A 22,446-nucleotide genomic window follows, 5' to 3' on the forward strand; every position below is an offset into this window, starting at 1 on the left:
AACTCTGATTGGCTTTCTGCTTTTATGATAATAATAAACACTATGACTTTACTACTCCAGGCACTCAGTATTCTAGCCCTTGCAAGAATCTGTCCAAATGACACTTGTCACCTTGAGAAAATGACCAGTGGTCACTACTTGCTAGCTAAGGAAACCAAGGTTCAGAGAGATGAAGGAATTACCCAAGGACACATGGCGACGGAGTCAGATGGAGGATTCTCCAAGCTCAGGTTCACGCCACTCCTCCCAGGTGTTACCTCTCTTCAAACCCTCGATCCAGACAAAAAGCCCTTCTGACCCTACATGCATTCACATCATCAGAATAAAAAGTGAGCCTTCCATTATCTGAAATGGAAAGCCATCTACTATAATCACCACTTTCCGCATGGGCTTGTCCAAAACCACCACCCACAGTGGAACAACTGGCCATTCTGGAGAGTTCTGTGCTGACTCTGCAATTGTCCCAGAATTGGCAAATGCCTCTGTGGTGGGCTGAAGGGTAGTCCCCTTACAATATATGTCCATATCCTAATCCTAGAACCTCTGAGTGGTGGAAGATGTGATTAAGGATCCAGAGAAGTGGCTGATCTAGGATCATACAGGTAGAGCTGAGACACAATGGCACGTATCCTTCCAAGAGAGGGGCAGACACAGAGGAGGCAGCGATGTGAAGATGGAGGCTGAGGTCTGAGTGTTGTAGCTACAAGACCAGGAACACCCAGGACTGTAGGCAGTCATCAGAAGCGGGAAGAGGCATGGAATGATGAGGCTACAGAACATCCGGAGAAAGCAAGCACTGGCTTCCGGGCTTCCAGGCTTCCGGACTTCCGGCCTCCAGAGCTGTGAAAGCTATTGCTTGAAGCCACCAAGTTAGTGTTAATTTGTTACACCAGCCACAGGTAACCAATACATCCTTCCAATATGCAAACTTCCTCGGCCAGGTCCCATCAGAGGTCAGGAATGATACAGCTCAAAGTATCTGAGTTATGGGCTCTGAGATGTGGTCTTAGGGTCTCTTAGTAACAAACAAACAACAACAAAATTCCACAGATTTTTTCATCCTTTTCATGGATGAAATAGGAAGGTGTTCAGTTTGAAAATAAACTCCTGAGGTAGGAGGAAACCAAATCGATGTCAAGAGGTGAGTTGGAGGGCAAGAACTTGGCCTGCCATTTGAGTGGAACCCAGACTGTGGAAAATCAGACAAGCTTGGGGGGAAAAGAAGTTCTACATTAGGGTGGAGAGAAGACCCCCAAAGCACCACTCAAATGTCGTAGGGCAGACAGTACGCGTGGCTTGGGTGATCCGTATTTTGAATTTTATTTTATTTTTAGGGGGAAAAGTAATTAGGGTTCATTCATTCATTCATTCATTTATGGTTAATGGAGGGATTGGGGATTGAACTCAGGACCTTGCGCATGCTAAGCATGTCCTCTACCATTGAGTTATACCCTCCCCCACTGAATTTTGAATTTTCGAAAGAGATCTGTACTCAGGCTGGTTGATGATGGAGGAACCACCGTCACTCCCAGCTGGCTGTTTTTGCCTTTGTAACAAGAGAAATGAGTTACATCCCAGCATGGCTAAAAGGATTGAGGAAGTAACTGAGACCTTGGAAGTCCTGAGAACACAAAATCTGGAAGCATTATGAGAAGTTTCCATTCTCCTGCTTTACCCAATCCAGGTGTTGAGTTGGCCAACCTCGTTCATTCCTTCCTCCAACAAATACATATGGCGCACCCTCAATGTGCCTGGCACTCAACTAGACATCTAGCAAACACAAATACCACAATCCTTTCCTCCTGGGAGGCTGTCTAGACCAATGGGTCTCAATTGGGCATGATTTTTGCCCCCTGGGGGGTATTTGGCAATGTCTGGAGACATTTCTGGTTGTCATAACTGGTGGGGAGAGGGTGCTACTGGCATCTAATGGGTAGAGACCAGGGATGCTAACAGCCTACAATGCACAGGACGGCCTCCCACAACAAAGAATTATCCGGCCCAGAATGTCCTAGGGAGTGGTGCTGTTAGCTGCCTAACTAGGCCGCATCCACTGACAAGACGGTGGATGAGCGCATTAAAGGCAGGGAGGTAAAACAGGACACTAATGAAGCACACAGGAGGGAGACACCACCCATGATCGACTACCGGGAGGGACACCTGAAGAGTGAGGAGGAGGAACGAGCTACAGGAGCAGAGCCGGACCTTCTGTGCAGAGGAAAACCGCATCTTTGAAAGCGGAAGACCAAAAATGCATTTAGGGGAAAGTCAGTGAGCGAGCGTGTGCGGTGGAGGGTGGGGCGGGGGCAAACAAGGAAGCCTTCAAAAGGGCCGTCCCATCGCTGCCTTTGGGAGAAGGACCATCGTCATTACTTGAGGCATAACTTAGTATTAAGAGCATGGGTTTGGAGTCAGGTCTGAATCGAAATCCCAGCTCCACCGCCCTATAGGCTGTGTGGTCTTGGACAAGGCACAAACTCTGAGTTCCTAAATTCAGTTTTAGAAAATAAAGCAGAGGACAGAGCGGGAGGATAATACCTACCCCAGGTGGCGGCGTTGGGATGAAATGAGAAAGTGCCCAGCAATGGCTTGGCACGCTGCCGCAGAGAACAGGTAACGTTACTTGTGTTTACAAAGGTCACTCTGATCCCAGTGTGCTAAATAAAATGGGGAAGGACAACCGGAATCATTCCTCCCCGGGAATACAAAGCAAACAAAAACAAAATAGCAAGATTCCACCGAGCCAAACCCAGATGGAGCAAAGCAGCGCTTCCAAGGAGCGTCAAGTCCTTGACAACTCCATGTAAACTTAAGTAAAAGACGGCGGTGGCATAAACCACTTTGGTGCCCATTGAAATCCCATTCTTTGAAGGGGAGATTGTCTAGATGAGTGGAACCACATACACGTGCATCCATCCATCCATTCTCACCAGTGTGAGGGATGAATGCAGTGGAAACCTTAGGAAGATCTTTGTCGTGGCCCCTGGTTTGTGATGGGGGTGAACTCGCACTCTGGCCGGGGCAGAGCCACAGAACTTTAGTTTCGGGTCTGGTAAGACTCCTCCATGCAAACCTGCTTTGGAAGTGCCTTGACCCAATCTTCTAAAAACCTTCCTGCTTAACAATTGCTCACCCTAGCCTCTCTCCCTGTATGTGATTCTTAGAAATTAGGATATTTTCACATCAACGATTCTTAAGTGATAAGGATGTGGTTTCTCAAATCCCCTCCTGATGAACTAAGTTTCATTAACCAGAATTAAATCCTTTCTGCTTGAGACTGAGAGGGTCTACTAGGATATATCAGAGTGACAGTCTTTAAGCCAGAAGAGTGACAACTGCTTTCAGAAATGAACTAACCAGGTACCCAAAGTATGCCAAACAGACAGTAAGAATGAGGCAGGGTGGGGATATCAACCCCTCAAAAGAGTTCAAGACCCCTTTCTGGTTTCCAAGTCCACCCACCACCCATACCAACTACATGGTCTGAAGGAGAGATACATTTCTCTTGGTGAAGGCAGATCCACTTCCCCCAGAGATAAAACTCCAAATTACAGAAACAAGTGACCAGCCTTTATCTGCACATACTAAGTTGCTTTTATTAATCCAGAACGGCATGCTACAGATACTGTACAGCATGAACATTTATTCATTACAAAAATGGCTTCCAAACCATTAAAAATGAAATTGGAATAAGAGCATAAAACGGAACAGTAACATCACAACTGTTAGGAAACATTCAAAGTATTCACAAAAAATGTTATAGTTAGCATTTTAATAAACCAGAGAAAAATCGGAGACAGTTTTACAATCGCTTCATGTCAACTACAATGGCACTGAATGAACAGGTTTCAGCTTTATACAGCATTTTGTAACATCAACATGCCTAGGTTTTTTTTTTTATTTTTAAAGTTTGCTACCTACTTGTATGTCGTACGGGATACATAAAAGTGGCAGCTGGTTTTTCCTTTAAGAGTAATCTAATATACAGAATTTTGGCCCTTAAGGGTTCATACCTCTTCATTTAAAATGCTTTCTGGACAATCTGCTACCAAACACGTCTTGTTATAGGTGACATTAAAACTACATACAAATCTACCTATGTAACGTCACAGCAAAACATGATGAACAAAAATTACAGCATCAAAGAGGGAGAAAGCTAAAGTTACTGAGAATTTTGGCACATAAAGTTTTGCACACAGTCAGTCCATGTCCTAAGGGTGCAGGGCACTCGACTGCAAGTTCACAGGGGAAACGGAACAGTTCCCACTGTTACTCATACAGCGTCGCTAAAATTCCCTCACTAATTTTCAAGTCTTGTTTTACATAATGGCTTTTAAAGCAACTTGTTAATGCTACTGATCCTTTAATGCAACTATTAATGTCCATTTGGCGGCATCTGGGTTTCATATGGCAAAAAAAAAAAAAAAAAAAAAAAAAAAAAGTCCAAAAGGGGAAACAAAAAATATATATATACACATTTTATATATAAACTTAAAAACCTTGTACAAATGAGTTGTTATATATAAGATGCTTATGCTAAGGGGGAAAAAAACTTTATACAGTTTCAAGAAAAAGGAAAACATATTTTAAAAGGGGACAACGTACAGGTTCGACGAGCAATCTCTAAAGCAATAAATACTACTGGTCCAACAGCGTTGTGATTCCATTAATCGTTGAGTAGCATACCCCTCCCCCCAAAAGAACACCACCATGGAACAAGGTATATTAACACATTTTAACCCTTTGTTTCTGTACATTTAAACAATAACAAGTAACATCACAAGAAAAGTTGTTTCACACAGGAAAAAAAAAAAAAAAAACCCAAAGTAAATGGCACTGCATTCGTTGTGCCCTTATGGTTTAAAAACCAGATGTAAAATGATTGGTTCGCAAGCTCGTATTTAATACAAATAATACAGAACCAACTCCTTTTGGAGGGCTGCTTCAAAATTGCTTCTTTTTTTTCCTTTTTGTTTTTTAATCAGTCTTTTAAAACTAAGCTATCCGAACTACATAACAGTTATGTATATATATATATATTTTAAACGCTACAAAGACTTTAAACAGCTGTTGATAAAAATTTTGGTAGAATCATGAGGTTCTTCTCTCATCTACATATTTAAAAGGAGAAATTGAAATAAGAATGGGTCAAATATTGACCAATGAACTCGATAAACATTAACTAATGTAGCCACGTGGCACAAACTTAAAAGAGTACAAAACAGAACAAGGTGGGGGAGGGGGGGGGAGGCTGGGAAAGAAAGAAAAGCAAAACGCAACACTACACAAAGCAACCAGGCTCAGGAGGGTCAAGTTATTCTAAAGACTTGGTGACCAGGGAGAGCGGCTGGGGCTGGGTCCCGGCCAGAGAGTTGTGGGAATGTAAGGAAGATGTTGACGGCTGTGCCAGAGATGCGGAGGGGATGGCGGGAGGCTGCAGCGCGGCGTGGGGCAGGTCCAGGGCCCCGTTGGCGCAGAGCGCGGGGGCCTTGCCGTGGGCGGCCTCCGCAAGCAGGAGGGCGGGCGGCGGAGGCATCATGGAGAGGTGGGCCAGGGGGTCGGGCTTCAGGGACAGCGAGAGAGGCTGGGTCTGCTCAGTCTGTGACTTGGCGTCTTGGGGAGGGGAGCCTAGCAGGTGGGGGGAGGAAGGAGGCGAGTCTAGTAAGCTTCCATCTGAAGAGGGTGGACTGAGGCAGCTGCCTTCACCTTGTATGTAGCGAACGCACTTTTTTTTTCTCCTAGAAACAGGGGGAGAGAGTTATCTGTGAATAAAGGGCAAAGATGCCAAGGGAGAGAGTTATCTAATGCTCACAGCCAAGATGAAGTCATCTAAGGATGTCCCGCGGGAGACACGCCCAGCGGCCAGGGGACGATTAAAGTCACGCCAGGTGCCACGCTCATTTCGCTAAGCCTGCCCTGGCAAACGAGGTGTCAGACCACAGGACTCCCTACCTACTTGCTTCCCCTGCCCCCGCTAAACCCCCACCACCCGACCCTTGCACAGATACCACTGAGCAGGCTCAAGGGTACGACCTGGAGACTGTGGCCCTGATTTGCCAGAAAGGGGCTACGTCCAAATTGAGATGAACTCAAAAGCTTGTCATTTCTCTTTTGGCGTAGACATCCCCTCACTTTCCCATCATAACCAGCCCTTCCATTCCCACTACTCCCACCCCCACCCCCCCAACTGTGTGAGAGAGAGAGAGAGAGTGTGTGTGTGTGTGTGTGTGTGTAAAAGAGAAAGACAGCTCCCTCCCCAGGCGCCTCGTATCAATATTAAATTCTCAAAGTGCTGACTGTTGAGCCCACAGAGCTGAAGGCAGCGCTAGCAAGAGGCTTAAAGGTTTTCTCCCACCACCTCCGTCACCTCCACCATCACCACCACCACCAACCACCACCAGAGGCTGCTGGCGCCCAGAGAGCTTTTGGGCTTGTCTGTTAAGAACCACACCAAATCAAGAAAGGTCAGAGTCAGGTGAGAGGAGGGTGGGGGGAAAACGAAAAGAAAACCAAATAAACTCAAAAACAAAACAAAAAGTAAAAAAACAAAGTAAAACAAAAAACCACCAAAAAACAGGTAGAAGAGGATAAACAAAGGTGGGGGAGGGGGAAGAATAAGAAAAACAGAAAATGATCCAAAGGAACAAGAATAACTGGTCGTATGGCCTGCAGGTTGTGGATTAAATTATGATTCAAACTTGATTTTTTTTTTAAAGATTTGGGGTCTTCCCCTCCCCCACCCCATAGTGAGAAGGCTAGAAGGAGAGCCGGTGAGGATGGGAGGAAGGGGCGTCCTGCCCTGGTCCATGTGCCGGGGCCACTGAACGGAGGGTGCAGCTTGTCACAAGGAAGTGACGACAAAGAAGAAGTGCCAGGGAGTGGCAGCATGGACCTTCTTGAAGGGGGTTTTCAGGATTAGTATTTAAACCAGAAAGATTAATTTCACCCTGCACCAAAAAACCACTCTCCCCTCTCCAGTTCCTGTTTATGTAAGAAATAGGATTGAGAATTTCAGAGCCTCTCTTGCTTATCCTCCAAAGTTGGGGAAATCCACTCAAGAAATTGGGCTTGTGACCTCAAAGCTTCATTTAGTCATCCCCATCTGATGGGATAATATTTGGTAGGAAAGGTGATCTTGGGCATCAGCCCCACTCATGCTGTAAAAATAATGCAGGTACAGGGAATGTGCTGATCTAAGGAGAATACAAAGTCAGAACCGTGGCTGAAACACTCTGTCTAAAAACAAGTGTGTAAGCGCCGGCTGGGCTCCCGTCACGGGAGAGCAACTAAGATGCTGCCTGGTTGAAGGCAACCACTGTTGGATGTCACTGGCCTTTGAAAGGAAGGGGGTGTAATGAGTCCTCCTGGCTTCTGTGCCCCAGAGCTGTCTGACGATGCCTCTCAGTGCATGGGGTGTGGACTCAGCAAGGTGGCAGAAGGGAGGAGAGGAGGGGAGGGTGGGAGGGAACATGCTTGTCTTTCCTTCCTCCCCACTGGGCCGGTGGTCTCAGGGTCGATCCTCCCCGCTCTGGGTCGGAAGGAACTCTAGGAAAGCGAGGATAGCCCCTCTTCACCTTCAATTTGACAAGGTTCCTTTTTCTCCTCTGGGACAGACTAAAACATGATTTTGGTTCTGCTCCCATCCCAGAAACCCAAGGTAAATAATTAAGCCTCTCAGAGTTTTTAAACCACCTTAGCCTGCAGATCAAAACATGCTCAAAAAACTAAGATGTCCATGCATTTTAAAAATGGGACAAGAAAGGAGGTGGGGGGGCATAAGCAAAACTGAGAAAGCAACAGGGACAAATGAGAGAGGGGAGAGAGGAAAGGGACAAGGAGGGGGGAAATAACAGGAAACGGGGTGACATCCAGCAGCATTCCATGCTATATTAGGGCAGAGTGAAAAGATGGGGAAAGCAACTTGGTGGGCTCAAAACAGAATCTTGTTAAAATGTCCTCAAATGTCAAATAAAATTAGAAACCCTGTGCAGGGAGCGAGGAGCCCTGATTGGCTAGGAGTGTTTCTGGTGCTCCCCTCCCCCCTCCCGCCCTCCTCCTGAAAGGAAGTTTCCACCGTGGGGATGGGTGGGGGCACTTAAACAGGGGACATGAAGAAGACTATGAATGACAGGGAGACCACTCCTTGTAAGAGGTGGCGGAGCGAATAGCAGTTGGAACACACACATTTCAGATGGGCCAGAAAATGCCTCGTTTTGCAACTTTTCAATTTTTTTTAAAGCACATTTTTGTCTTACTGATTTAGCATCAAGCCAGATCCTGGCAAAGTCAAGAGGAAAAGTTGAGGGAAAAAAAAGGGACAAAACCCATTCTCTTACCCTCCCCCACTTAGACTCCATCTCCCATCAAGGGGTGGCCCCTTAAAAATCCATTTAGCTCCTTCAGATTCCTTCTAAAAGGAAAGTAAGAGTTCTTCCTGATCCTGTTTGGGAATTACACCCTTAAAGGGGCAGAAACGCATCTGCTAAAGCTTTTAGTGTATGAAACAACATCCCCAACAGAGGAAAACTATCAGCGAAGTTCTAAGGGTGCTGAGGCGGGAAAGAGGAAGGATGTGAGGAGGGAGGAGGGACTTCTCAGCGTCCATGACAGCTGCCGCACGGAAAGCCGGCCCCTCCAAGCTGCACTGCAGAAAATCACGTCTTTGGAGCAGCTATGAAGGTTTAGGGTCGTTTGTTTCTGTTTTGTTTTGCAAAAATGTCATGAAAATTCTAGCTTCTGAGGAAGATTCCACACTGGGATTAAGCAAGGTGCAGCTGGGTCTGGGAAGGGACTGTCTGGTCAATGTTACTAATGATAACTTTCACCCCCTGAAATGCCAAGTCTAACTTGCAGGCAACAAACCACACTGCGAGGGGTGCACAATGGTGTCGGCCGCACATGCCTACAGAGCCCAGAAAACCCTCTCTCAGGAGCGAGCCCCGGGATCAGCTAAGCCTTCACCACGGCGGGCGTCTCAGAGCAGGATTCGGCAGCTAGTTACGTTCCTACTCAGCACAAATAAAGGTCTGACACAAATTCACTGCCTACACAGGGTCAGCAGAGTGCCCCTCTTCCAGGCCAGCCCTAATTAAATACGTAACGCCCTCTCCACTGTAGCAGGAAACTTTTCTGTTGCATAGGGAGGACCCGGGGACTGTGTGGCAAGGACATCTGTCACCTCTGTGAACACTGCCACCTCACAGGACAACTGGGGGATCCCTCTACTGCTGGATGCTCACCCAGGGCCTCCCTGTCCTCACTCAATGGATGAAGGGTCGCCTGTGGAGGGAGGTCTCTCTCAAGAAAGACTCTTGGGTCCTCTCCTCTCAATGTCTGGTCATCGCAAGGCACTTGACAGATCAGCACTTCACCGATCTCTCATAAGGCATCAGGGCGGGGGGCAGAGACACAGGAGACTGGTGGGCATGCACGTAATGGAATGGACATCTGAGCTAACGTCTAAACACGGAACACATGGCGAGGGCGTGGAGGAGGGGACACGTGACATGGGAGGCACTACGAACAGGGAGGCGTGTTTGGGTGTTGAGATACCTACCATCATAATATTCCAAATTCAAAGACTGCTTGTATCAGAACAAAGAAACAACAAATTTAACCAAAGGTGGTCATTAAAGGAAAGGAAAGGAGACAGGAACTAGTTGGTATCCCTCCACCAAGAAGGAAGTACCTACACCTTCCCTGAAATTACAGGTTGGGTGGAACCTGCAGGTGGAACACAGGCGTTTAATTTGGACGCTTCTGATTCATTTCGGAACCAGCGTTCTCTCCCTGTCTCTCTAAAATATATATATATATATATATCTGCATGTGTTTTTCATCCTGCAGGCCAGCAGCACTGCGGTGTGTGGCTGCACAACTCACTGCTTGCAGCCCGCCAGCTGGTGCATGCCGTTTAATGCCACGCTTCTTTTCAGCACTGTAAAACAATGTCAGCTAACCAGGCTCCTCTGTGCAGAGACGTGGTTTTTAAACAGAAAACAAACAAACAAAAAAACAAAACGAAACCAAAAAAAGCCTGCCCCAGAGCCCTTCTCCAAATGTCTAGATCCCAAGTGCTCGGGAATGCTACTGCTGCCAATTTGAGCTCATTCAAACCTTCGGAAACGGTGGCTCTCTCTGCGTTCTGCAGACACGCCGCAGAAGTACGGACAGGGCCGGGCCAGTTCCAGGATGCTGGCTTTCAGAGCAAAAAGGATAAGCGCCCGTCCTGGTCTGTGAGGGCTGTGGTCTAGGTCCTACCTCCAGGGCTATGTGATTCGTAAGAGCAGGGGAAAGAGAGAAAGAGAAAAGTAGGGAGAGGACACGGCATAAAATTAGCAAGGAAATTTTGAAGAATGAGGATCATTAGTCATTGATGCCAGCGGGGAAGTAGATGGGATCGAGGTCAAAATATGTTGACACACTAAGGTACCAGAAGGACAGAAGGCTTTGATTTTTCCCAAAGGCCTCGCAGTAGGTAATATACCTGCACGGTTTGCACCATAAAGTCTGTCGGTCAAGCCCGAACAGTGCCCGACACTTCTTTGGAGTATTTGCATCTGTTAGCATAAGGTAAACACAAAAAAATACAACACAATGGTGGGTCGTGCTCAGCTGGATGTGAACTCTCGGCTACGGCTGATTTGTCTTCACTATCAGCTTGGTTCTATTGGATTATCTTTCCTCACCAAGGACATGAAAGGAAAGGGCTTCTATGCGTCAAAAGAAAACATAAAATAAAATAAAACGATAAAACACAAAAGGAAAAACAACAACCAGAAACCAAAAAAAAAAAAAAACAACAGGGAAAAATAAATAAAAACAGAGAGAGAAGAGGAGGGGGAAGGTGACGTCGTTTGCTTCTACCTAGGCCAGGCTTACGATGGATGTCACTGAGCCCCCATCCTGGGCTGTCGGGAGGAAGGGGCTGGCAGGCAACATTCCCTGGGAGGGGGCGCGCTGGGGTTTGCTGTCGCTGACCCGAGGAGGCACAAATGATGCTGTTTTACAGTGGCATTTTGGCTAGCAGCAGCGAGGAGGACAAGCACGTCCCTCACAGAGCAGTGTCCCGCGCCCTCCTGTCTCCTAAGATCCACACACAGAGCTACGAAGCAACAGGCCAGAGAAGGGGGGAAAGGACCAAATAGACCAGCTGCAAACCAGCACAGCGAATCTGGGAAATCTATACACACCTGCAAGGGCCGCACCAGTTATTCTGTTGATCAAGGCCAAAGCGCGCTCGGCATTTCTTAGGAGCGCTCAGGTCTGAATGAGTTCAAGAGAGAAGCGAGCAGAGGAGGACGACGTGGGAGAGAGGGAGAGGGCGAGGGAGAGAGAGGGAGAGAAGAGAAAGAGAGAGAGAGGGAGGGAGAGAGAGGGACGGGGGGGAGGGAAAGAGAAAGATACAAATAAGAAAAAAATAAAAATAAAAAAAGGGAATAAATCAATGACCTGGTTACTAATTACAAAATATTGACTTTCCATTTTTAACTTTCTTTAATTAAAAAAATAAAAAGGTAAAAAAAAAAATCACATTCTTATTCAACTCGTGAAATTAGCTGTTGCAAATAAAGCTGCAGTATCCCTTCTTTAAGGACTGTCTTTCCGATTCGGTTTGAACTGATACAGGGCAGTTAGATGCTGAACTAACTTTTAAATAATGTTTTTCCTCTTTCGGTTCAGCTTTCTTTTTTCTTTTTCCTCTCTCTCTCTTAATTTGTTTTTCTTACAGAATAAAATAAAGCAAAGGAGGGAATTAAGTTTGTCACATGCTTTTTTCTTCTCAGAGGATAACAGTTTAAAAAAAGAAAAAAAAACTACAAATAAAAACAGAACAAAACAAAACGAAACAGAAAGAAATAAAGAAAGAAAAGGGTTGTGGTACTGGGATATTGCAGCTTTCGGAATGTTCATCTTTTCGGTTTTTTAAAACTGTTTTCATTAATGTTAAGAGAGGAACAGATGGAGGTCAACAGGCTGTGCGAATGAGCTGTTAAGGGTAAGTTAGAAGTTCACAGCAGCGTGTAAGCAGCTACAGTCAGTGAAATGCTAGTGGGTTTGCAAATTATGAGCAGAAAAGCAAAAGGAAGGAAAAAAACTAAAACAAAAAAAAAGCGAAGGAAAAAAATAATCATACTGCGGATGCATGCTGGCGTGAGAAAACTTAGTGGGAGCAATGAAAAAAAATGCCATTAGATTAAGGAGGTTTATTACTGAATTCCTTCCATTTTGTTGTTGTTTGTTTGTTTGACCAGTCTCTTTTAAAGAAATACTGCATATTCAATTTGCACAGTTAGTTCAACTCTAAATCACTGTCATCACGGCTTAAACCACTGTTACGGGAAAAATAAATAAACAAAGCAGAAGTTAAATTAAAAAAAAAAAAAAAAAAACAACGAAAGCAACTGAAAAAATAAAAATCTACCGAAACATACGAAACCGTGTAGATGGTCATTTTAAAGAATGTTCAAAGGTCATACGTGTTTCATGTTAATAAAACTATCATGGCAAGAAAAATTTTTAAAAAACAGTTTATCAACTATTTTAATGACTCAAAATGACATTAGCACCTGTAATCGGAGGAAGTGAAAGGCAAGGATTTAGGAAACATTCGCTGTGTTCTGAAAAAAAAGAACAAATTATACAAAGCCTTCAAAATGTTTTTGTCGTTGTTTGTAGAAGCCTGGCCTTCTGGAAGGGACTTCTGAGATTGCCTATGCAGTATTTCTAATTTCTTCTAGAGAATGACAAACCTCCTTAATTTAAATCGGGTGCAGTTGACCACTGTAAAGGCATGCATCAGGACATTCAGGAACAGCCCCGTTAACATCAAACGCTCGCACACACCCCTTCCGCTCCCCTAGCCCCCTCCTCATCCCTACTCAGACACATACAAAGTAAGCAGACTGGACAAACCCCCGCCTAGGCATGCCTACTGCTCTCCAGTTACAGGCTTTGCAGTTATTTAAAAACACATTCCACTAGACTTACAATGTGCTTTTCATGCAACAATGAATGTTACTAGCTTTAAAAGGGCAGTCATGAAGCAATTAATTAAAATGCATAAACAAAAAGGCTGGCTAAGATGGGATCCCCACCCCCCCCACCCCACAACGTCCTGGCCTTGAATTTCTCCTGCCTCCCCCAGACCGAAGCCTGACATAAAAAGAGTGGTCCTCTGAGTACCGCTCCCTCCTCCATCCTGCTCATTCTGACTTACCATTGGTCTCCCCGGGCTGCTTGTCCCTTTTCCTCTTCTTCTTCTTCCCCTAGATGAACAGATGAAACACAGGGAATTATTTCAGGAAGCAGATGGGAGGAGAGCGTCTGGGCTCACCTGGAAAGGAGGGGGCAAGGGGAGGGGGGAAACTGTCTCTCCAGCCACATGGGCTCCGGAGTGTTTTCCAACCTCCACCCCCTTTAATCCAAGTGCCCTTCAATTGTGTTCCAGCTGGAGGAATGCACACCCAGCCAGAGAAGAAGGGATAGGCGGGGTGGAGAGGAAAAGCCTCCTTTCCCAGACACCTACGTCCATCCTCAAACCTGACCCAGAGCATCCATAAAAGGGAAGAGGAAACCTGGATGGGGAAGATTCGGGGAGGTGTGGACAGACAGGGTTGGAAGTGGCCCAAGAGCCAAGGGACAAAAGAACGTTGAGATGCTGTGTGGACTCAGAGACCTCTCTGCCCTGTGCAAATCTCTTCCTTTTTAGGGCAAAAGGTCCCCATTCTGAATCAAAAAATAAAAGCCTTAGTAGGGGATTTTCTTGGCTCAGTAGTGTGGGCCTTGGTTTTAAAGACGGGAAAGGAAGTGGGGGTGGGGAGGCAAAATAGAACCAGAAACCATCTGAGCTCCTTTTCAAACTGCTGAATGGACACCTCTAAGGGGGAACATTCTGTTCTTGCCAATCTCCTCACACAGAATGACTATAATACTCCCAGGAGTAACAGCTACCATTTATTGAGCTCATACTCTGTGCCAGACACGATCAGAGTGTGCTCTGCCTAGTGACTCATTTATCCTCACACAATCCTACACAACAGGTATGATCACCATTCCAACCTCCCAGGTAAGGAAGCTGAGGCACAGAGGGGTTTCATGAACTTTCCTGAGATGACACAGCTGTCAGATGGTGGGGCCATGATGGGGACGGGGACTGAGGCAATCTTGGTTCCACAGCCCTTATCCACAAGGCTATGCTGCCTCCGTATTTACTGCCTCACCCTCTGAGGAAGGCTTTTAATGGATCATGGGTGATAAATTGCATGCACTCATTCACATTCTCCAACCTGACCCTCCCTGATGTCTTGACAGTCTGCTTACAGCCCCTCAAGCATGTGGGATGGGAGGAAGGAGGAATTCTGTAGAGGTAACTGCCTCCTCCCAGATCTGAACCTAGTTCTCCCAACCCCATTAGCTCCAGTCCTACTATATGAGTTAGCTGCCTGCAATATATGAAGTGTCACGAACGAAAGAATCTGGTGGTCGGACACACTTGCTTGTTTCAGAATATCTAAATATTAACCTTTGCCTAAAAGTTCTCGTGGTATGTTGACATCAACTCAAGAAGAGACAAGAACAGAGATAGAGAGAAAACTGGAAAATCCACAAGGCTCTGTAAGGAGACCCCCAAGGCAGCAAGGCCACAGGGATTTAGATCCACCCGAGCCAATGTTTCTAGAGAAAGCCTCTCAGACCTCGGGGACCCTGTCATCTGGGAAATTTGTCTGGGCCTTCAGTTCAGTGTTTCCATCTGAAACTTTTTATGGTCTTTGGCATATGTTAAAAAAAAAAAAAAAAGAGAGAGAGAGAGAAAGAAAAAAGAAAATGAGAAAATTAAAGGAAGAAAGTGCCTGTGCTTTTTCCTGAGCCCCAGTGGCCCATCTACATGTTTGTGCCTCTCCGGCGTCAGGAGCCAAAAAAAAAAAAACCCGGCCATCCTGGAACAGGCAGGAGGGTCTGGTTTCAGTTTATTTAGGAGCCTGAAATAAAAACTCAGCTAACGTTCCAACTTCAAGCAGTGTCAGCATCCACGCACCCTAGAGCTGCCTCGTCATCTCTGATACAGGGCTCACCCATTTCCAGTCTCCCGCAATATACTCTGAAAGGCAGCTGAGAATTCTGCTACCCCAGGGAAGCTGTCAGTTTAGGAGACATAACTGAGATGTTCATGACTGAGAAAATGATCATTTAGACTAAAGGCTTCTAGAGGACAGGGACTGTGTTTTAATCAGAAGAGGACGTGAAGAAACTTCATAAATGCTACTTAGTGAAGAGGGAGATGCATTTCAAGGGAGGCGGCCATCCCATTGGCTCTTTAAATGCAACAGAAGAAAAGGCCTCAAGTATGATGGAGAGGGGAAAAAAAATCTCAAGATATGCAAATAGCCTGGGACTTACCTCCTTTAGCCAACCTAGCCGAGCTAGAAAGTAAGTAACATTCTATTACAACGCCATGAGTTAGCACTATGGGACCCAAATGTTTTCTCTTGTGTTCCTGAATTTAACCAAGTCCAACAACCTAAGTGTGACTGTTTTACTTAATTCTGTTTTTTAAGTAGTGTTATAAAGGCTTCTGTCACCACTGGGCTGGAAAAGTAGGAACGTGAAAGACGCATAATGTGATTAGCTCAGAAAACTTTTTCCAGAAGAACCTTCTGAACTTTAAAATAACTAAAGTAATTTATAGAAACTTCTATGTCAAGTCAGTTAAAAAAATATACTAACAAGTTTCCACATTCAAATCTATAAAAGCTTTAACTGATTCTTGCTCCACGGACCGCTTCTTTGAGGGGTAGGGGAGGGAGGAGGAAAGAAGGGAGACAGGGAGGGAGGAAGTGCGTGCATGTGTGCATGCATGCGTGTGTGTGTGCGCGCGTGTGTTTGTGTGTTCTCACAGCCACGTGTAATGAGCCACTGATGAAGGAATCTGACAGTACCCTTTCCAAGAGATAAATCTCCTAAAGCCCCCGAATCCAGATCCACCTCTAAACTTTCTCTCAAGTCTTATCAGGGGTACCCATATTACACCAAACCTTGTCCAAATGTAAAACTGAGCTAAAGTCATTTCAAGTGTTTCATGGACCTTCTGAAACCTGGAAAGCACTTCACAAAGAGCCTTGGGCAATACCCCGTCTGACTCCAGGAAAGCCCACTGCAGCATTCTTTTGAAGCTTTCACAAAGTCAGCCTTGTACCTTTGTGGAGATCTCACCCTGCACAACTCCAGGGGGTACCCATGTACATAGACCATAGCGTAAATGGCACACCCTAAAGTTGTGCAGTGCACGCCCTGCACAGCTGTACATGAAGGCCCTACTACGACCCAAAACATCTAATGGGGATATGATTCCTACAGAGTAGCTGAATTCCTCTCTGTGGTACCATTCTAGATTACTCAAAGAATTGGGTCTGTAGCAGGGAGAAGCTGGAGATGAACTCTAAGAACTTCTGACCTGAATGAAACCAGAAGAGCACTGTCCTGCAATGAGATGGCTGTATGTGTGGAGGCTGCAGAGCCTGCCTGCTGTCAGAAATCTCCACCTAGAGGTCAGGTGGAGGTGAGCTGCAAGCCTGTGGGAGAGCATTAACTTTCTTATCCTCTTCCTTTCAGCTCCAGAAGAAAGGCTTCCCATGCTGAGGACCAATGGAAAGGTCCCAGGCAGTTAAGATCCTGTGCATGACCATCTGTGAGTGACAAGGGCTCCAAGCAGAGCAAACGTGCCACTGAGCAGCACAAGCACTAACTCCCAGGAGGAATAGGTCTAGAGCAGCCAGCTGAGGGCAGCGGGACCTACGGGGGATGGGTGGCGGCAGTGATGGAGACATCGGTGTCAAACCCAACAGTCTCTGTGCTCTGTTCTCCCCCATCCACCCGGCCAAGAGCAGAGAAGCAAGCACAAGGTATGAGGCTAAAAAGGGAAGAAACTTGAAACAGCTAGTCAGAGCCAGCAGAAAACAGCCCTCATTAGGACCCAGGTATTCACACAGACGTTTGTTGAGGTCCGAGGGCTGGTACATTCTGAGAGAGTTCTGATTTAACTAATTCCCCTCAATACAGTGTGTAAAGTAAGTTCACAATCAGCAATAACTGAATGGATCTCAACCCACACACACAGGGAGCTTCTTCACCACGGAAGACGGCCACGGGAGAGCTCGGGCCGGGAGCACGGATGGGTAGAAGAAACATCCACGGATCGGTGACACTGATGCAAAGTGGGAGGAGAAGCCTGCTACTGGAATTAAGACAAGCTTTGTTTTCTCCCCAAAGGATGGACGGTAAAAATCATTTCATGAAACCAAATGCCATGTAATTAAGTATCAGGCAAAATAAGAGACATTTCATCCATCTAGAGAGGAGAGTGAGCTCCGAACTTGAGCTACCACAAATACTGAATGCAGAATGAGAAAGAATGGTAAGAGGTGAGACGTGACAGGGGAGAGCTAGTTTGTGGGAGGAGAAGAATCCTGAGTGTCGCGATCGCCGATTGGATTAGTGAAAACAACCACCCTACAGTGTTTTCTAAAACCCAGGAGAGGAAATTAGGCAAATCCTGCAGCCAACACAGAGCCCAGGCGCACACACATCACACACACACCTTCCCCTACCCTTGCTGGGCCGAGTCACTTCATCCATCTGCCAAAGGAAGACTTCTACTGGCTACTTTCAGGGATATTCCCATCATGCCCCTCTCAGGATGAACTAGCCTTCCAAATTCTACTGCACCACAGCCTAAGCTCAGCTGGGACATCTGTGAGGAATTTAACTCTCCCCCTCTGCCCTTACTGGTCTTCTCTGTAAGGCCACCCCATGGACCACTGCTGAGCAGCACACAAGCCCCACTGGGTGTATCCTAGGGCCGTGTCTCTTTGAAGACATGGGCAAGGAGGTGTGGACAGCCCTCAGCTGACCCCACGGACCCCCTGAGCCGGATCATGAGAACGCCCGCCCCCTCCTTCCTCCATGAAGAACTACTGCATGTTGATGGAGCCAGACAGGAGGCCAGAACAAAATCCTCCAATCTGGTGCTTGGGCAAGATGCTAACGGTCCCAGGAGTGGGTGGACTGAATGGTACTGAGGCCTGATTCAAGTTGGCAGGTGGCGTTCCCTTTGTCCAGCTGGACATCTAACACATTTGTACAGGCTCTAGTCCTGAAGAAAATGAACCACCTACATAGTTATCCCGTGCGGACCAGCCGGGGTACAGCTGCATGTGAAGCTGTCGCTCCTTCCGGGCCAGCTCGTAGTATTTCGCTTGCTCTTCTCTGGACAGTGCATGCCACTGGAGGGGACATGGTAGGGGAGAGAGAGAGAGACACGCAGAGAAGTCACAAACCACACCGCGGCTGGGGGGGCGGGCAGCGCTTCCATCAGAAACGGTACAGCTGGCAGGGTCCTGGCACTAACGGGGGGCTCAGACAGAACCTGGTTTGTCACCTTATTCTACCCTTTGCTCTCTCTGGGGGCGGGGAGGACCGGGCCTGTCGCCGTCCAGAACATCATTCGAATGCAGAGTTACCAGTCCCAACTCCACAAAGGCCATTGAGGGACTCGAGTGTGGCTGAAGGGAAAGGACTCTCCAGACCAATGGGGACGGGGCCATTTGCCAACAACCCCCTCCACTGCATCCTAATCTATTCATGTCCCCTTCCCAGCGGGGCTGCCGCCTACCCTTCGGCCCAGGATCTGGTTGATGGCTGCGCTTTCTTTCAACGTGCACTCGGCTACGACCTTTGCTCTCATTTCCTTCATATACAACATGAACGCGTTAAGAGGTTTCTTTATGTGGGGCTTCTTCTTCTCTTCTTCCTTTTTAGAGTCCTGATGCTTTCTGGATGTAGATAAGACAGACAGACACAACCCAAGTAAACCATCACAAGGTCCAACTTCCCTCTGCAGCAGAGAGCCCCTCTCCTTGCCCCCTTGACACCCAAGCCTAGCAGTTGGAAACAGAAGCGCACCTCCACTCTGGGTCTTCTCCACCCTGGGAAGTGGAACAAAAACAGCCTGGGGCGGGGGGTGGGGGAAGAGAGATTCTGCCTTCACTTCCTCAAGGTTCACAAATAGACAATTTTTCCAAGCCAGAGGGGGAAAAGCACATGGGGACCGTTTCCATCTCAGCCGGCGTCTCTTGTGCTCACAGCAGAGAGCAGGGTTAGGGATGGAGGGGTGGCTGCAAGTCCCAGTCCCTCCAAGGACACAGAGAGTTCTGTCTTCCCCCTGCAGTGGGCACCAGCCATGGAACTCCACACTGCGCATTTCTCCCTCTCTGTAAGGCTGCGTGTTTGCTGGAGTCACACCAGCCTGGCCAACGCTGGGCAGAGCCACCACCTGGTGGCCCCCAGGCTAAACACGGTGTCGAAGGAGAAAGTGATGAGGACGGGGGACACTTACGCGCTATGGAGTGAGCCGACGTCACTCTGGGAGGATTCCTGTTTGACTGTTGGCGTGACTATGGCCGGGTGAGGGATGCCAGTCGTGTGTAGAGTGTGATGGGGTGGGACCATGTGGGGAGGGAACCTAGAAGACAGAAAGCTGTGTAAATCGTCAGAATCAAAATGAATGAATGGGGAGGGATGTGTACACACAATTAAAACAACAGCAACAAAAACAGTACGTAACAGTCACATGAAAGCAACCCAAGGCATATGAAACCTGTCAGCATTAATTAGTGACAAATTAAACATAATGATTCTCATAATGTCATTAAAGCCAATCTTCCCCTTCATTATTGACGTTGACGTGAGACATTACGATTTTTAACATCTTTAGCAAAAGACAAGTTCAGCCGACAAACGCGGGCAGAAACGTAGACTGGGACTACCTGCTGGAAGTCACATGTCCACTTGTTTTTTGGGACATTACCAGTGGCATCTAAGAGACTATTTCCTAAGTCTTAATCACTGCTAGAATGAAAGGTGAAATCTTTTGTTGCATATGGACAGCTAAATAAAAGATTAACATGGTTGAAGCATGTACATACATTTTTGACAAGGCTGCACATTTCTCATTAGGCCTCATTCTGTTGATGGGAGTGCAAAGCAAAAACTATTTTATTTTTCTTTTGCTGCTGTGCCCCATCGTTTTGACAAGAATGGGAGAGTGAGGCAAAAAAAAAAAAAAAAAAAAATCGGGGAAATCCAAATATTTCCTATCTTGTTCTCATCATAAGTCACAGACATTTTAAATAAGTTTGTATCAGAGATACCCCAAAAGGCAGTATTTTACACACACACAAATGAAGCTCTGAATTCTGATTTATACGCCCTCTTCCACTCTCAAATTCTAGGATTCTCAAGTGACTTTTACTTAAAATACGGCCTATGCATGAAAAGGCCTTATAAATGAATGTCAGAATTGTAAATAAAGAGAAGTAAAGTTTGTGTTTTTCCCTCTAATCCTGTTTGTTTTTAGAAAAGTTCTTTGAAACCCCATTTAGGCTGTGAATTGGCATTTCTCAACCCTGCAAACTAGCCAGGACAGATAGAGCTATTGTCAAAATGCTCTTGGCCCTTCTGCAAACTGACCACGAGACCCCACAAACAGCTCTCACATTTTCTGATATGTTCGGAGTCACCATGATGTGCTCTGAGTTAGAAGAATCACTCTCTTAAAGGAACACACATACTATTACAGAAAAAAGTGGGGTGAGGGACCCAAAGGGGAGCTCTCCTCTAAGAAAACAAAATGGCAGCCCCCAGGTTCCACTCCCACAAGATCACACAAGGGAGCAGACCAACGGGGGTGCTGTTCAGGGGAATCCGGACCAAGCAACTGTTGCTCTCATAACAAATCCAAATACCCCACACCAGCCAGGGAACGACCCCCTGCTCCTTAGGAAGCTAACTCTGCTGGGAACTGGACGTGCTGATGACAGTTTATTGTGGCAGCTATCTCACGAGGATCCTGTACTTGTGTACGGCATTCTTTTCATTTATGGGCTGGAGATGAAAGTAGTTTCCATTTAACCAAAAGAACGCAGCAAATGTCCATTTGAAAAATGAAAAATTAAAAGTACTAACTGACAGACCCTGCGTGGATCAACAGGGAAAACACCAATGAATAATGCAGCTTTCTGAAGGGGGCCCAGAGTCACAGTGGACACCTGACTCAGAATTTCTATCCTGACGTGGCCCTCTCCTGCAACCGCCTCTACGAATTGAAGTCCGCATCCAAGTTTGGTAACAACGGCACGATTTTTTAATAAGAATCATGCGAGTTCTTTGAGGGTGTCAAGGAAAAGGAAGGAAAGACCCTGAGAGAAAGAGAGAATAACTTCTATCTCCTTCCCCCCCCCCCAAAAATGAAAAGTAAAGCAAAGCCTTGGGAGGCACTTGGACTCCCAAGTTACACCCTGTTCCTTCCTGCAGCTCGAAGGCCTCGGAGAAGAGAGAAGTTAAGAACATGTGTTCTTGGAAGCCCTTAGGTGAAGCGGTGGGTGGCGTGGCAGCTTTTACTGTGAATTTTAAAGGCCTGACATTCCTCAAATACATATGTTCCCTTCCTGCTGAATGAGGATATGTGTACAGAGAGAGAGAGAGAGAAGTAGAGAGAGAGAGAGAAGTAGAGAGAGAGAGAAGAGGGAGAGAGGGAGGGAGGGAGAGAAAAACACTGTGTGTGTGTGTCCACAGGGAGACACCACAGTTGGAGGGCATTTTGGGGTGGGGAAGAATTTCCGGTGCAGCCATGAAGAACGAACACTTCCAAGTTCACATACCTACACACATATTCCTGTATCTGAGAAATGTACAGCCGAGAAAGAGACTCTGTGTGTGTGTGTCTGTGTGTGTACGTGCGTCTGTGTTTGTGTGTGAGTATGAGCGACACGCATACCTTCGCCTAAGAAACTCCAGTCTGCAGACAACTATTTCATGCCATGCAATAAACACCCTAAAAATTCTAAGCAGCTCATTATATCCCCCCGTCTGCTTTCATGGCTCCAAGCCAGAATATAATGATGAACCTTAACTTGTTAAGGACAACTAATTTTTGTTTCTGGCTGTCTCAGGGGCTCCTGCCTTACTCACTCTCACTTTACTTCACTGTTGACACGTTTCTGTTAACTGGATGTCATCTGCCGGTCTTCATTTCATGCACAAGCAGTAGGATGCATTTTCCTGTGCAACAATCTGGCTTTGAGTTGCATTAGGTTTGTCATTATTCTCTCATTTCCCCCCTTGCACTTGTAACACTTCATCTCTTCCTGCCTTATTTTTTGTGAGCCACGGTGCACCCACATTATGGTTTATACATGATCTCGCTCCCTTTGAAGCCGGCAGATTTCAGAGCCCGCTCTCGTCAGGAGAGGAGCCTTGCGCCAATTTAGTAGGCTGAGGGCCCGGAGCTCCAACATCTCAATCTAAAGGGGGTCACGGGGTGGCACAAGTGTGTGTCAGCAAGAGCCGTTTAATTGCCAATCTAGGCTTCTCCATGGTGTTTAAAGTATA

General features: G+C 46.5%; 1 protein-coding gene across 41 annotated transcripts in view; it reads right to left on the reverse strand.

Annotated features, from left to right (window-relative positions):
* Nucleotides 1-3,570: 3,570 nt before the first annotated feature.
* Nucleotides 3,571-22,446, reverse strand: part of TCF7L2 (transcription factor 7 like 2) — a 190,686-nt gene continuing 171,810 nt past the window's right edge. For 6 of the 41 annotated variants that reach the window (XM_032490895.1, XM_032490896.1, XM_032490894.1 and 3 more), the window contains 7 exons: nucleotides 19,394-19,534; nucleotides 18,671-18,830; nucleotides 18,174-18,281; nucleotides 13,220-13,268; nucleotides 12,570-12,620; nucleotides 11,193-11,265; nucleotides 3,571-5,738 (listed from right to left, as the gene is read on the reverse strand). In XM_032490895.1, the coding sequence (XP_032346786.1) occupies nucleotides 5,315-5,738; nucleotides 11,193-11,265; nucleotides 12,570-12,620; nucleotides 13,220-13,268; nucleotides 18,174-18,281; nucleotides 18,671-18,830; nucleotides 19,394-19,534 (1,006 nt within the window). In that variant the 3' untranslated portion in view covers nucleotides 3,571-5,314. The other 35 variants (XM_032490898.1, XM_032490902.1, XM_032490897.1 and 32 more) reach the window with 18 other exon arrangements.

Source organism: Camelus ferus, chromosome 11, assembly GCF_009834535.1.
Source record: "Camelus ferus isolate YT-003-E chromosome 11, BCGSAC_Cfer_1.0, whole genome shotgun sequence".
Taxonomy (NCBI): Eukaryota; Metazoa; Chordata; class Mammalia; order Artiodactyla; family Camelidae; genus Camelus; species Camelus ferus.